The following is a 14763-nucleotide window of genomic DNA, read 5'->3' as shown; positions in this document are numbered from 1 at the left end:
TAAAAATAAATGATAAAAATAAAATAAAAACAGCCGTTTTCCTCTTACAGGGTTTGTAAATGACATCGATGTATTTATTTAACACAGTTGCACCATCTTTTTTTGGGAGGGAACCTTTTCTTGAAGCTTTATTTTTTTTTCAGCAGATGTTTTATTCTTTTCTGAGTTTTATATAAGTTTTGAGCTTCCAGGTGCTTCCTGAACAATCAGCTAAAATAATCAACTTTAAAACAACTGAGTGATTTTGATCCTCCATCAGGACTCCTCCTTCCTCACATTTCGTACGGTCTGAGTTTGAACTCTGACGGGAGGTTTTGGTGAGGCGGGGGCTGTTACAATATGAGTGGTTTTGTTTTGGCAGGGGGGGTTTGAACAGGACAGCGGTACAAAGACATTTTTATATAGAGAACCTTATAAGACACAAACAAGTTCAGCACACAACCTGAAAAATCAAAAAAACAGAAAAATAAAAGGAAATGTAGTGTTAAAAAAATAAAATAAAAGAAGTTTGTCTTGCTCTCTGCTGACAGAGCCGGCACTGGTTACCTGGTGACCCCCCACACACTGTTGACCCGGGGACAGACAGTAGGTTGTGGGTTTGGGTTGCAGGACCAGCTGAGGGCAGGTTTGCTCTCAGAGGGTTTTTACGTTTTTCACCAAAAGAAGAGTTTGGCTCCAAAAACAGAACTCTGGATCCCGTTTTAGTCGAACGTCTGATTTTAAGAACCAAACTGGTGTTTTTTTGTTTTTTAATATCAGAGCACAAATTAGCTTCACATCTGGTCATTTTAAAAATGATACATCAGATTCTGAATTGATTTCCTTCATTTCTTACTGACTGTCATTGAGAAAAAACACCTGCAGAGACTTGAAACTTGCTGCAGAGAGAAGATCCTTAGTAATCGTGATGTGTAGATGCAGCGTCTGAAAACGTTCCCTTTAATGGACTGAATCTCCTCTGTTGTGTCTGACCAGCAATGAAAACCAGACATTTTGTCAACCTGGACTCTAACATGGATGTTTTTTTAACAGGTTTTAGAGATTAAACTACATGACTGATCATGAAAATAACTAAAGAAGACGATACTTGTTATTCACACTAGTTCAAACCAGATTTACATCTCATTAAAGAGCAACTCAACATCCCACTTTGCCTCGAACGTGCCCCCTACACATATTCAAACACTGTTGACACCACCAGCTTCAACCAAGTTTTACGGTCATCCGTCTACGTTTTAAATCGGCACAGCTGTCTACACCAGAAACGTAACGGGCAACTACTGCTGGCCACGCTGTCTGCTCACAAAACTCACTTATATAACATCAGTTCTGAGGTCTGCGTGACCTCCAGAGACAGCCTGTGACCCCAGTATTGGTCAGGGAGAATAAACCAGAAACACCAACTGTTGACTTCTTCTGTTGTATGTGTTGATAAGAAGGCGTCGATCAGAGTTACCTTGTGCTCCACTACAAGGCATTTTTGGTTGAGGAAAGAATTTCTCTCAAAGAAAGTCAAAGAAAACTGCTGTTACAGTGAACACTATGTAGACTGAGACAAGAATAAACCAATCGTACGATAAACTGAACGTACATTAAGTATAATTTATGGACTTAAACAGGTGGAAAGAAAGTCATAACATTGTTAGCGGATCTTTAAAGCACTCGATGCTCTCAAGTGCAGCACTAAATAATGACATAATGTGACCAGGACATATAAACAAAGCTGACCGCTATAGATCTTCTCTCTGCAAAATGCTTCAAGTTTCCAAAAGCTGTTTTGTAAAGTTTTGGCGATTATCTTGATGGCAAAGCGCATGTGACGATTGTAATTCATCAGATGAGGATCATCTCCAGTCTGATGTTAAACTGATTACAGACTTACTGCAGATCTGAGGAGGACTATACTCTATTGAAAGAACTTGATTGGCTCCGGTGGGGAGTTTAAAAGTCTCTAGATGCTCTGAACTTCGTCCCACCGGCACTCCCATACTGTAGACAAAAATTTGAGTAAACTCCACTTGAAATCGGTCATTTTCCGAAACCTTGATCGAAGTAAAACCCACTGAGATCACCTCCTCCTCTTCTCACATGATGCTCTATATATGCTTCTGGAATGTTTTCAGAGGTCAGGGGTCACAGCCGGCCGTCCAGGAAGAGGAAGAAGAAGACGAAAGCCTTCACGGCAGCAACGCTCAAGTGTTCTGGAGAAGATCGATACAACTCTCAGACGGACAGACGAGCTGCCCGTCTCCAACACGCCTCCCTCCCTTCTTCTCTTCTCGCTGTGAGGTTGTTGCTTTCTTCTTCTTCTCTTCTGTATGCATTCCTCCAGGAAGAAAAAAAAAAAAAAGAAAACGACACTAGGAGCTAAAAAACAGGTCAGCCTATTTACATACAGTCTCCAAGTCTGGGCGCGTGTGTGTGTGGTTTATATATATATATATGTGTATGTGTGTGTGGGTGTGTGTGTGTGTATGCGTGTGTGTTCAGAGTGTGTATCTCTGTCTTTTGTTTGTGTGGGTGTTTGTTCAGGATGGAAGTTTACATGGGTGTGTGTTACTCTGCATCTGCATGTGTTACCTGTATAGATGAGTTCCTGTGTTTGAATGTGTGTGTGTTTGTGTGTGTGTGTGTGGAGTGGATAAACCTCTGTGTGTGTGATCAGTGTGTGTGTGTGTGTATATGTGTGTGTTCAGTAACATGGATGTGCATGTATGTATGTGTGAATGGTGTCTTTGTGTGTGTGTGTGTGTGTGTGTGTGTGATCAGTCTGTGTCGGAGGAAGAGGAGGTTCCTGTTGAGGAGCTGTCATCAGAGGAGGAAGAGGAGCTGCCACTCAAACGACTAGCCCCGCCTCCCGAGGCTCCACCTCCCGCTGCTTTCTCTGTAGAGAGAGAGAGAGAGAGAGAGAGAGAGAGAGAGATTGTTAACAGTTGCACTCAGATGAGGTCATTGATGTTGAACTTTCACAGAGGTCATACCCCGGGCAAACTTGCTACCTTGCTAGGAGTCTTTTGGCGACAATGTGTTTCCTGACTGACCACCTCCCCCCCGGTGGCTTTGCACAGGCCCAAATAAGACCAAGTGCAAGTGCGCCCAAAACCACGTTGTAGTGTTACAAGGGCCATAACCAGAGTAAGGATTTAGCCCAGTCAGAGTCTGAGTAGCACTGAGGATGCAGCCCAGTAGGACCAACCTGAGTAGTGCCAAGAATACGCCGGAGAAGTGCTGAGAATGAACCCCCACTGGGCCCAACCCAAGCAGTGCAGAGGATACGCCCCAGTAGGCCCTACTCCAGTTGTGCCAAGGACAGACCCAGTAGGCTCTACTAGTAGCAACATTTCCAGGAATTTCTTTACCTGGTTAAAAGAATTCCTGGTAGTCTGTGTGGTTTCAAAGGTCCGGAACATTTATTCAAATCAGGCTGATGACGTATGGGGGAGCGACTGTTGTGGTCCTTCAGCTTCTTATAATCTTGCTTAAGTTTCTTCAACTTTTCATGAGTTTGTTTCGGCGTGTGCCCAACATTTAGCTCCGCCAGCTTGTCGGCTATTCTTCCATAGACTCTGTCGTCCTGCTGAATTTCTTCCTCGGCAAATACGCTCAAAAGAGCCTGGACCTCGTCGTCCGTCCACTTCTCGTAGCGTCTCTTCTTTTGCTCCATTTTCCAAATGATCAACACACAAACCAAGTGAAGCTTGTAGAAATTAAATAAACAAGTGTGTTCCACCAATCAGCGTTCTTCGGCACACAGTCCCGCACCTCAAGAATTCCGGGGAATCTGAAAAGTCCTACCTTCCTACTAGGTACTTTTTTCAGGGAAAGTTTGGGGTTGAGGGAAAGTTTTTTCCTCGGGTAATTTCGGTGGAAACGCGCTGAGGTTTTTGAAAATCCCAGGTAAATGATAAAAGTTCCTGTGGTGGAAAAGGGATGCACCCCACTTACCCTACCCAGAAAGCACTGAGAATATACCCCAGTGGGCCCCTACTGAATAGTGCAGGGGAAGTAGTGCCAAGAATGTGACACACTAGGTCCAACCCAGGCGGTGCCAAGGATGCCCCGGGTACTGCTGGGAACGTTCCCCAGACAGTATACAGACAGTAGTGGAATATTAGTACTCAGTACTTACGCAGTAGCTTCCTCTGCTTCTTCTGCAGGCAGGATTTTACGTAGCGCTCCAGCTCTCGGAGTGTGGAGGGTTTGAGGGTCTCGAAGTCAATCTCGATCTCGTCGGGGTTGGAGTCCCTCAGCGATGGCTCTCTGGACTGGATGATGTGGACGACACGGCCCAGCTTCTCCCCCGGCAGCCGGTTTATATCCAGACTCAGCTGACGCTTCTCGTCATAAGACATCGGCAGGGATGACTCCTCGCCGTCATCCCCGTTGGCTGAGCCACCACCCGACGCCTTACTGCCTTTCTTAGGTTGCCTAGAAACACACAGGGTCACTCTGGTTGGTGAAACTCTGTATTTAGACTTCGTCCTGAGACATTTATATGAACATTCTGTTTTTATGTGTTAATTATTGAAAATCCTTTGACTCCAAGAAAAAGGAAACTGATGGACTGAATTGTACCTAGTAGCAGTCACCGTGCTGTTGGCTTTCCTGGCCGGTGCTTTCTTCTGATTGGCTGGTTTGGGCTGCTGAGCCGCTGCCTTGGGCTTTTTCTCTTCCTCCATCTTGCCCTTGTTCCCTTTGTCTTTCTCCTTCTCTTTCTTCTTCTCCTTGTCTTTCTTCTCTTTCTTCTTCTTTGGCTTGCTGACTGGAGCCTGGGACAGGACGGCTAGCTGCTCGTGCACCGCCTTCAACTGGTGGAATATACTAATTATCAGTACCTACAACCTCAGATCAACATTCGGACCACCTTTAGCTGGTTAATCATTTGATCTAAAATGTCATTATTATGTAGGATCAGTAGTTTATTATCAAAAATGACCCATCAACAGAAATCTAAAATCAACAGAATTTCTCAACTTTAATCAAATCTACAATAATATTAAAAAAGAAGAAAACCAGGATGTTCTTGACCTGTGATTGGTCGGCAGCACCAACCTGCTCCTGTAGCTCAGCCAATCGCGTGGCTCTCTCCTCCTCTGAGTCGGACGATTCGTCGGAGGAGGAGTTGTTGCTGCTGTCAGAGGAGGCAGTGCTTTTACTGACCAATGGCGTTGTAGATGGGACAGATGCCTCCAGGCCCTCATCTGGAATTTTAGCGAAACGCATCTCGAACACGTCCTGAGGAGGGAGATTAACGTCAACTTTCAACAGAGTTCATCGAGGTGCAGTTTCTGAAAACGTTGTGAAAGGTTCTGTAGGTTGCGTTTACCTGCAGCTTGCGGGCCATGGCTACCACTTCATGGTCGGGGGGGTTGTACTTGTAACAATTGGAGAACATTAACCTGACGTCAGTCGCAAAACTTTGAGGATCACTGTACTCTCCTTTGTCCATCTTTTTCTGTTGGGGAAAAGACAGGATAGGTATTAGAAATGAACACCAAGAATAAAGGTGTCGTACATCAATCTGTGCACCATCTCTCTTTACAGCCATGCGGACACTGTGAGCAAGTCTATAATAAGTCTATAACAAGCAGTAAGTCTGTGCGATGTGACCGAAATCCAGATAACATGTCACAATATAGCACCTTTTCTGTAAATTACATGAACGAGCTAAAAAGTTCATATAAAAACAATCACATAGAACAGTGATGGGTAAAAGAGGAGTAGCCCAAAAAGTTTTTCTGTAGTCACACAACATCTATTGCCGTATCGAGCAGCTTTATTATGCAGAAAGAAAAACTTGAAGCAAAACAAGTTATATCAAGGATTTCTTTGTATAATGCTGATTCTTTGGTATCAAAAAACAAGCAAAATGGAATCAACAACAGTTTTAATTTTAAACGTAGACTATGAATACTAAAAAGCTACACTGTGGAGTTGTATGTATGTCATAAACAAGGATGGAGTGATGCGATACACACTCGTGCTGTTGGCATCGCGCCATTTCCTTGATGAACATTAGTCCGTGGTAACACAGCAAACAGCGCACCAACAACTTGATGTTTGTTTTATGTATTTCCTACAGAGGACCTCCGAGGTGTCTCTGACAAATTGATGAAGAAATATCAAGCTAGCACTGCCTGGACAAAAGAGTATTGTTCTGTGTGACCACTGGCTGATTACAACCGTTTTTCACACTCGTCAGAATCATCAGCAAAGAGCTTTGAGAGGCACAGTTACAGAATTGTGGACTTTTATGGTGAAATACATGCAAAAAATGATGGTTATTGTGGCAGCATGGCCACAACGACATGGTGGTGGTGACATGGTGCTCAGATTATTACTCTACTGGTCTTGCTTGATCCAAATTCAGCTTCTGATACTGATCCTCTTGGTGATTTCAGCTCTACTATAGAGGGGTGTAAAAGGAGTCCTACGAGGATCACCTTTTGTTTTATTTTGTAAATTGACCCAAAGACACGCACAAGAATTCCTATGTACCGGTCTTACTCGTACAAATGACAATAAACTCTATTCTATTCTATTTTATCAATTCTTGGACCTTTTCCCCCTAAATCTGCATCCTCTCAGGTCATCTGAGTCATCAAATTCAAGATCAGATATTACAGCTACGCAGACGACTGAAATTCCACCAACCAGCTGTTTTTGTTCATACGTTTCAGAAGCAGAGTGTTTTGCCTGACTGATTATTCTTTTTTGACCAGATTTTGTCATTTTGATCTTTGTGCTTTGTGCAAGCAGGCTACATTTGCCTGTTTTACTTGTGCTTATTGAAGGACTTTCCTACTTTGCTATGGTGTAGCCTAAAGACAGCAGGCAACAGTGATAGCTAAAAGTATTTTCCCACTCTGAACGCGACGCAGGCACATCCAATGGGATTTAACCTCGACTCATTCTGATCTCAACATGATGGTTCATGGTGTGTTGTGATATGTTTGTTTGCATTTATGTCATGTATTACCCGGACGGTGCTGAGGTCCATGGGGTGTTTGATGATGTCATGGTAGTCGTGCAGCTCCAGTGCCTCAGCGTCCACCGGCTTGTAGAAGGGCCAGGCGTAGGCGGCGTGTTTCTTGGAGAGCATCTCCTTCAGGATGGCATCGCAGTGTTTCATCTGCTCGCCCAGCTTACCGCCCTTCCTCCCTCCAGCTCCCCCTCCACCGGCTCCAACCTCACCTGCTGCCACCTCCTCACCCGTCTCCCTGCGGGTCTTAGCGGGGCGGGCGGAGGCTTCGCGGCGGGATGAGCCTAGTTTGGGTGGTTTGGTGTCCTGAGCGGACGGAGAGTCAGCGCGACCGGCAGAGATGGCCGATGTGGTGGGGGTGGTGGTGTCGGCTTTCCTCTTTACACCTTTCTTCTGTTGGAGAGACAGACATGTATGAGGACAGACAGGGACACGGAGATACAGGTACAGGAAAAGGTAGATAGAGACAAGAAAAGAGTGACAACCGACAGGTGGAGAGGAGAGTGTTTTAAAGAGAGGTGTGTAAAGAAAGAAGAAGCAGAGGTAGAGAGACAGGTACAGAGATAATATTTTGGGTCGTGATGCTGTCTCACACCACACCTCTGTTACCTTGACGACGGGCTGTGCTGATGGCATCATGGTTGCCGGGGGCTGTGGGGCAGACACCGGGGGCGTGGTCTGTATGGGCGTGGGTGTGGTGGAGATGACAGGTGTCTGAGAGGGAGAGGGGGAAGGGTAGGAGGCTGGAGGGGAGGCTGAGGACTCCGCCTGCTGACTCACTGAGAGGGAAACAGAGAAAGGACCGTTACTACTGGAATCAAGTACTACACAGTAAATTCATCTAAGAAATACCTGCAATAATATCTTCAGTCTCAGCTGCACTGATATAAACTTAGAACACCATACACCAACTATGAGTAGAGGAATGTGGAGGAATGTACAGCATTGCAGTACTATGCAAAGTTACTACATAAGCAAGTGCCTGCACTTCTAAGTCTGGAAATATATACTACAGTGGTTGTACTGCAGTTCCTCAGCAGGTCCTGCAGCAGGACTACAGCAGAGGTGCATTGTGCTGCTGTTTGCACCCATGTTATTGCAATATGTGCATAATACACTGGGAAACAGTCCATAGTTACTACATAGTTGCTAATTGGCACTGTTCTTCACTCATATCATTCCATTCATTTCATATTCCTGTCCATACTTGTACATTATGTCCATAGTGTAAATATTTATTTATCATTACAACATATATTTATTTACTGTTGCTTATTTTCTAATGTTGTTTTCTTTATTCTTTCTTTCTATTACTTGCTGCTGCTGTAACATGTTGAATTTCCCCCTATGGGGGATCAATAAAGAAAAGTGGAAGTCTATTGTACATGTAGTATGTAGCAGTAGTGTTCCAGCTTTAGTACTATAGTAGTAGTAGTAGTAGTAGTAGTAGTAGTAGTAGTAGTAGTAGTGGTGGTGGTGGTATTAATACTAGTAGTAGTAGAGGTAGTAGTAGTAGTAGTAGTAGTAGTAGTAGTAGTGGTGGTGGTATTGATACTAGTAGTAGTAGAGGTAGTAGTAGTAGTGGTGGTGGTGGTGGTGGTATTAATACTAGTAGTAGTAGAGGTAGTAGTAGTAGTAGTAGTGGTGGTGGTATTAATACTACTAGTAGTAGTAGTAGTAGTAGTAGTAGAGGTGGTGGTGGTGATAGTAGTAGTAGTAGTAGTAGAGGTGGTGGTATTAATACTAGTAGTAGTAGTGGTAGTAGTAGTAGTAGTAGTAGTAGTAGTAGAGGTGGTGGTATTAATACTAGTAGTAGTAGTGGAGGTAGTAGTGGTAGTAGTAGTAGTAGTAGTGGTAGTGGTAGTAGTAGTAGTAGTAGTAGTACTAGTAGTAGTAGAGGTGGTGGTGTACCTGTAGTAGGAGCCGTGGGCTGTTTACTCTTGTTCTTTCCTTTGGGAGCTGGAGGCAGCAAAGCGACTTCTTCTTGTGGCATCTGAGCGACTTTCTGCAGGAAGATTTTCTCTAGAGCCTGAGCCATCAGGACGATGTCATCTGTCGGCTAAAAGACACAAACAGCTGTTTTAGATACCGCCATGAGACGTCTGGACTATCAGTAACTCCTCAGCAATATCAAGTGGGAGCCCTGACACGCTGACTTCTTTAATGAGATCATAGGGTAAGGGGACACAGCGTCGGTAAATATTGACAGACTGCACCTTTTAAATAAAACCTACACGCTGTAGAAACTTGTGTGTACCTTGTTGTAGATATAACAGTTGGTGAACATGGTGTTGAAGTCCTGCATGGCCTCACTGGCGCTCCAGTAATAATTGTTCTCCAGACGTTTCTTGATGGTTCCCATGTCCATCGGGTTCTTGATCACCTTGTGATAGTCCTGAAAATATGGACGTGGTTAGCTTAGCTTAGCATAAAGCCTGGAAATGGCAGGATACAGTTAGCATGGCTCTGTAAAAAGGCAATTACATCCACCAACCAGTTTCTATATGGCTCGCTGATTAACACGTTATATCTCAACTAAAAAACACAAACTGTGTGAAAGTATTTCTGGCAGTTCGATGCAGTGAGATGTGCGCAGCAACTTACCGCCAGGCAGAGTTTGATGGCGTCGACAGGTTGGTAGAAAGGCCAAGCGAACTGATGCTTCCACAGAGTTTTCACCACCACGTTCTGCATGTACTGCAGCTGGTTGGTCTTTCTAACGGACAAAAACACACAAACCACAACATCAGGACTGAGGAGAGCACAGGTGTTCACGCTGTCCTGCTCCCATCACCTCCTGCTTTTACCACCACGACAGCTGAGAGTGTGTCAGATCTACTGGTTTATTAATTTAGTACAGTTTTGGTTAATGTCTCGGTTCATTTTGAGCTAAGCATAATATCTATGTCGTTATATATGGCGTCTAAACTAAATTTGCTCAAGTTGATGAGGCCGCTAAATTATATTTGGCCACTTATTTAACCATTTAATGTTATTCTCTAAAGAGAGACGTTCTCTGGTGTTACGTCCCTCCTGTAAATGCACTGATCCTGGTGTTCCTGTTTAATGTAGACCCAATTATAAAGTAAAGGTTTGCAGCCCTTTGTGCAACTGGTTGGGTTGATGTCATCCAGTACCACTCTGGTTTCAATCGTTCCAAATTTTGCAACCCACCCTCCATGTTTGGTACCATGCTAATCTCTTCTGTAGTGTCCCATTTTTCTAACTGCTTTGATATTGGAACATATCGGTAGGCTACGTTATTCCTCCACTTGCAGCTCATCTGTTGTTATAAAAATGGAATAGCAGGTGAAAAAAACTCTGAAGGGAAAAGCGAGGTGAGCAGGTTAAAATAATTTGTGTGTAAACACTAAAATAAGGTGCAGAATTAAAATGACGAAATTAGAAATAACCTACTAGAAAAAAAAGAGGATGTATCCTCTAAAATATTTTACACACACAAACACACCACAGCGTCTTACCTGCCAGGTTTGGTCGGATTGGTGACCTCAGGTGGGGGCGGGTTGGTGAGGGTGGGGGGGCTGGGGGGCGCAGCCTCGGGGGCGTCCGACATGGTGGACGACGGTGACGCAGCGATGCACCGTGGGACGGCAGTGTCTGACCTGAAGGTGAAAAAACAACTCCCTCTGTGGTCTGAGGGTGTGTGTGTGTGTGTGTGTGTGTGTGTGTGTGTGTGTGTGTGTGTGTGTGTGTGGGCACACGGGTGTGTGTGTTAGTGTGTGTTCAGTTCAGGTGTTGTTGTCGTTGTTGATTCTTCAGCTTGATGTTTCCCCCAAGGAGGCAAACTCCCATCGCACAACCTGAGAGGGAAGAGGGAACATCGTTAGCACCTTTCCTTTACCGGTCATCAATTAATCGATTAATCGTTTGAGCCAAAGATGTTAAAGACACACAGTAAAATATTTAAATAGTATATCCTGAACACATTCTGTGTACTTGATTCAATTTTTAAAAAGAAAAAAAAATCTAAAGGTGAAATTAATCAATTAGTCGACTGACAGAAAACAAAGAAGTCACTAGTTGATAACAGATAAATGGTTTGGAGTCATTTTTAGCAAAGATGCCAAATTCACTTTTCATCCTCTAAAATGTGAATATTTTCCTGCATCCTCACTCTTTCACCATTGTGCACCTACAATCTTCCCCATCGTTAATTCTGGGAAACTGGAATGCACATTTTACACTATACAAATATGAGTAATCGGCACATTACTAAATAATCAATACAATCTTTATCTGCAGCCGTAGAGCTGCGGCATCTTTATGAAGCGCGTTAGCTCCTTTGTTATCTCCATATTTGCACAACATCCCACCACAAGAACAACCAGACCAGTGGCCCTCAGGTAATACGAGTGTGAGACCTCTGGTTTTTCCAGGGTTTCTATCACTTATTACACAATATTCCAGGGTGTATTGATGGATTATTACAAAATTCTTGCACTCGTGTGGAAGTTTCTTGGTATTTATTTTGCTAGGCGTTTAGTTGCTGGATTAACCACAAAAATTCTGGTCTGTGTGTCTTTTCTCTCTGTTGATTTTTACAGAAATGTCACTTTGCAGTGACATAAACTGATACTGCACTAAATTCCATCCATATTATCCACGACTTTTAGCAAAATCTCTATCTTTAATCCAAGCACTAGGAAACTGCCCCTTCAGTAAAATATAACAACAATAACAATATAACTTAACTTTCAAGTTTGCAAAATTACATGAAATTAATACAAACTCATTGCAGAGAGTCAGATTGAAGGACGTGTGTGTGTGTTCATGTCAAAAAGCCGGAGCGATTGCTTCAGCAGTTATCAGAATAAAAATATTGACAGACAGATAATCTCCTCCCATGGCGTTCACATGTTGTAACTAGCATGTTCAAACATAGCGGTTTGACCAGTTTCTCTACAAACATCACAGACTGGGGGGGTCTGAGGGTCGCCAGCCAATCGTCACCAAACTTTAAAGCAGCACTCCGCTATTTTTGAACACGGGTCCAATATGTACATATTTTGGTGTCTAAATGACCTGTTGTTACAAAATGTTTTTTAATTGGTCAAGTAGATCACCTCAGCCGACGGCCATGAAACAGGCTAAAATGGCTGCAGCGTGATCTTTTAAAGGAACTGCGTCTGATTAAAATATGACCACTAGAAGTGCTTGTTCTTGCCACAGGCTCAGGTAAAATTACTGTTTTTATCAATGGAGTCTGGTGATATAACAGCTGTTTCTGGTTTAACAAAAAGGATCTTACTGTTTAACAAAAAAGTTCCATGTCTGTAGGGACAGCTGAGCACCCCCCTCGCCCATTAGTCATTTAGGCACCAAAATATTTAGACTACAACTAGGGCCCAGGATTGAAAGGACCAGACTTCCCTTTATAGATCAAGTCATAAACACCATCAACTCACAGCTACTGTCACATCATATACAAACAATCAGACGTATAGGATCAGATTTATCTGAACATCAGAACTAAATTTTAGTGGCGTCTTTAGTTGGTTTGACTTTGTTGCGATAACACATCAAGACACATCGAACACACAAACACAGAACATCTACAAACTGCCACTCATCAAGTCACTGTTAACATATAATTTAGAAAAAAGACTGTCAGGTCAAAAAATTTTGATAACGTACAACAAATCAATTACAAAGTCTGCTACTGTCAACAGGAAGCTCAAAACCTCTTAATGAGCCATGAACTACAAAATCAGACAAACCAAGTGAACACTGAAGTCTCTCTACTCTGCTAATCCCTTTAAATGCACCCATTGTATCAACTAATTATTTAGTCTACAAGAGAACAAATACATTACAGAAAAACACAGATCATAACTGCTCATCGTCCACGTGACATCTCCACAACTGCATGTTTTTGTCAGTGTCGGTCCAAAACACTTGTCAAGTGACTATTTCTACCAATGACGAGCAGAAACTCCTCACGTTTAAGACACTGAAACTGTGAGTTTTGGGCATTTTTGCAGGACAAATTATATAATCAAACATCAAAATAGCTGATAATTTCTGCCAATCAACTGACAAATCAATACTCCCTTCAGATCTTCTCTCTCAAATGTCTTTCAACAACTGCAAGTCTATTCTACACATTACAGCCATTCCAGTTGTAGGTGCAGGACTTTAAAACAGAAAGCAAATCTCACATTCAGAGGTTAAACACAAGTTGACAAGTTAGTTTCATATTTGAAACCAGACAAGCTCAAAATCATTCTGACATTTATTTGAGCCGATAAATAAACTGTTCTCAGGTTCACTGTCAACTCTACTGTGCATCCAATGACCCAATTCGCCTTTTCTCTTCTCTAATTCACAAGGAAACAACTTCTTCCAGCTCGCCCACAGCATCCATGCATGTATACATGCTGTCTTACAGTGGCTGAGTCCTGCAGCAGTGTTTCACCACCGGAACCATAAATCACACTGAATGTTTACTTACAGTCCAGCTATAGCTGCAGATAACCGTGCACCCTGCCGGTCTGTCACACAGCAAACAAACCCTCTCTGAATAGTCCGGATCACAGTGAAGTCCTGCAGGGATCAACAGATGTTGGGAGTCCGGCGGCTGCTCGCTCTGCATGCATGCTGCTGCTGCGGTTCAGCGGCTAACGAGCTAGCTAACTGCTAACACACACCGCTGCGACCAACAAACTACACAAATCCAGTCATCGGCAACACCATCCACAGTCAGATCCAGGGAGCTGGTCATTTCCTGCTAAATCACAGCCAAAACTCCGCTCTAGCTGCCCAGCCTGCTCAGGTGTGAGTGTTTTGCAGGCTAACGAAACATCCCATTTATCTTGCTTTAAAAAGATGGCGGGCAAGCCAATGCAAAATATGAGCTAGGTCGTTAGCTAACCGAGCTAGGCTACTTACCGAAGACGTAAAATGTCATTAATATTGTTTATAGCGGCTGTGGAGATGTCTGGGCGTGTGTTAAAGGAGATATCTGGGCGTTTGATCGCTTGTGAGACGCACCAAGAGCAGATTAATGCGGTTAGAAATCCAATCTTTGCAGATGTTACCGCTCGGTGTTTGGCTAGCTAATAAGCTGTTAGCCTGTTAGCTGAGCTTTGTCTGAAGGCGCCGAGCGGCCAGCCAGGCTCCGACACACCGACACATTCTGCACACTCCCAGGAAAACCCTCCGCTCCGTTAACCCGCTAATCCCACCGCTACCGGACAGAGAGATGTGTTTACTTTGTGATTCGGTCCTCCGGTATGTCCAGCGGCGGGCTCCGGTCAGTTTTCGGGAAGATTTTTATTTAGCGAAGTAGCATAATAGATGAGTTATCAGCTGTCTACCGTGTGCGCAGGCGCAGTGGCGAGCAGCATCATGGATGTTGTTGTGATCGGATTGGCTGGGAGACTGGCTGAGGAGCTGTGATTGGCTGCGGGGTATTTCTGGGGCTATGATTTGTTGCTGGGGGATGTGAAACTCTGTGATTGGTCGGCGAGTTTTCCAGAGCGCGGTGACTGGCTGAGGAAATGATTGGGCTGCCATGATTGGCTGCTGAGGTTCAGAATGGCGTCGTGATTCGAACTACGTGTCCCAGAATGCAGAGCGGCGACAGAGAGCCTGAGGCCCGCTCTGCGCAGCAGGTGAGATTTCTGATTCTTTTTTTTTTATTTAAATCAATAACTGACCCTTGTATTGATCCACCAGACAGTGTAAAGCTCCGTCACATGTAACAACAGAATATTTTGAGACATATAAACAGATTTATTTAGACCTTCAAGAGGACAGCT

At 43.8% G+C, this 14763-nt stretch overlaps 1 protein-coding gene across 2 annotated transcripts; it reads right to left on the bottom strand.

Moving 5' to 3' along the window:
• Positions 1 to 2276: 2276 nt before the first annotated feature.
• LOC139203663 (bromodomain-containing protein 3-like) lies at positions 2277 to 14308 on the bottom strand. Of its 2 annotated transcripts, none has more exons than XM_070833490.1 (12): positions 14215 to 14308; positions 10465 to 10803; positions 9587 to 9698; positions 9240 to 9377; positions 8894 to 9041; positions 7592 to 7761; positions 6980 to 7375; positions 5327 to 5455; positions 5029 to 5235; positions 4576 to 4808; positions 4130 to 4428; positions 2277 to 2884 (listed from the first exon to the last, which is right to left on the bottom strand). In XM_070833490.1, exons 2-12 carry the CDS (start codon positions 10554 to 10556, stop codon positions 2766 to 2768), a joined length of 2043 nt encoding a protein of 680 aa, XP_070689591.1. In that variant the 5' UTR covers positions 10557 to 10803; positions 14215 to 14308; the 3' UTR covers positions 2277 to 2765. The 2 variants fall into 2 exon arrangements, with proteins under 2 accessions (XP_070689591.1, XP_070689592.1); XM_070833491.1 differs by having other exon boundaries at positions 5053 to 5235.
• Between the last annotated feature and the right edge of the window lie 455 nt (positions 14309 to 14763).

Source organism: Pempheris klunzingeri, chromosome 7, assembly GCF_042242105.1.
Source record: "Pempheris klunzingeri isolate RE-2024b chromosome 7, fPemKlu1.hap1, whole genome shotgun sequence".
NCBI classification, from domain to species: domain Eukaryota; kingdom Metazoa; phylum Chordata; class Actinopteri; order Acropomatiformes; family Pempheridae; genus Pempheris; species Pempheris klunzingeri.
This window is presented reverse-complemented; position numbering and strand designations above follow the sequence as displayed.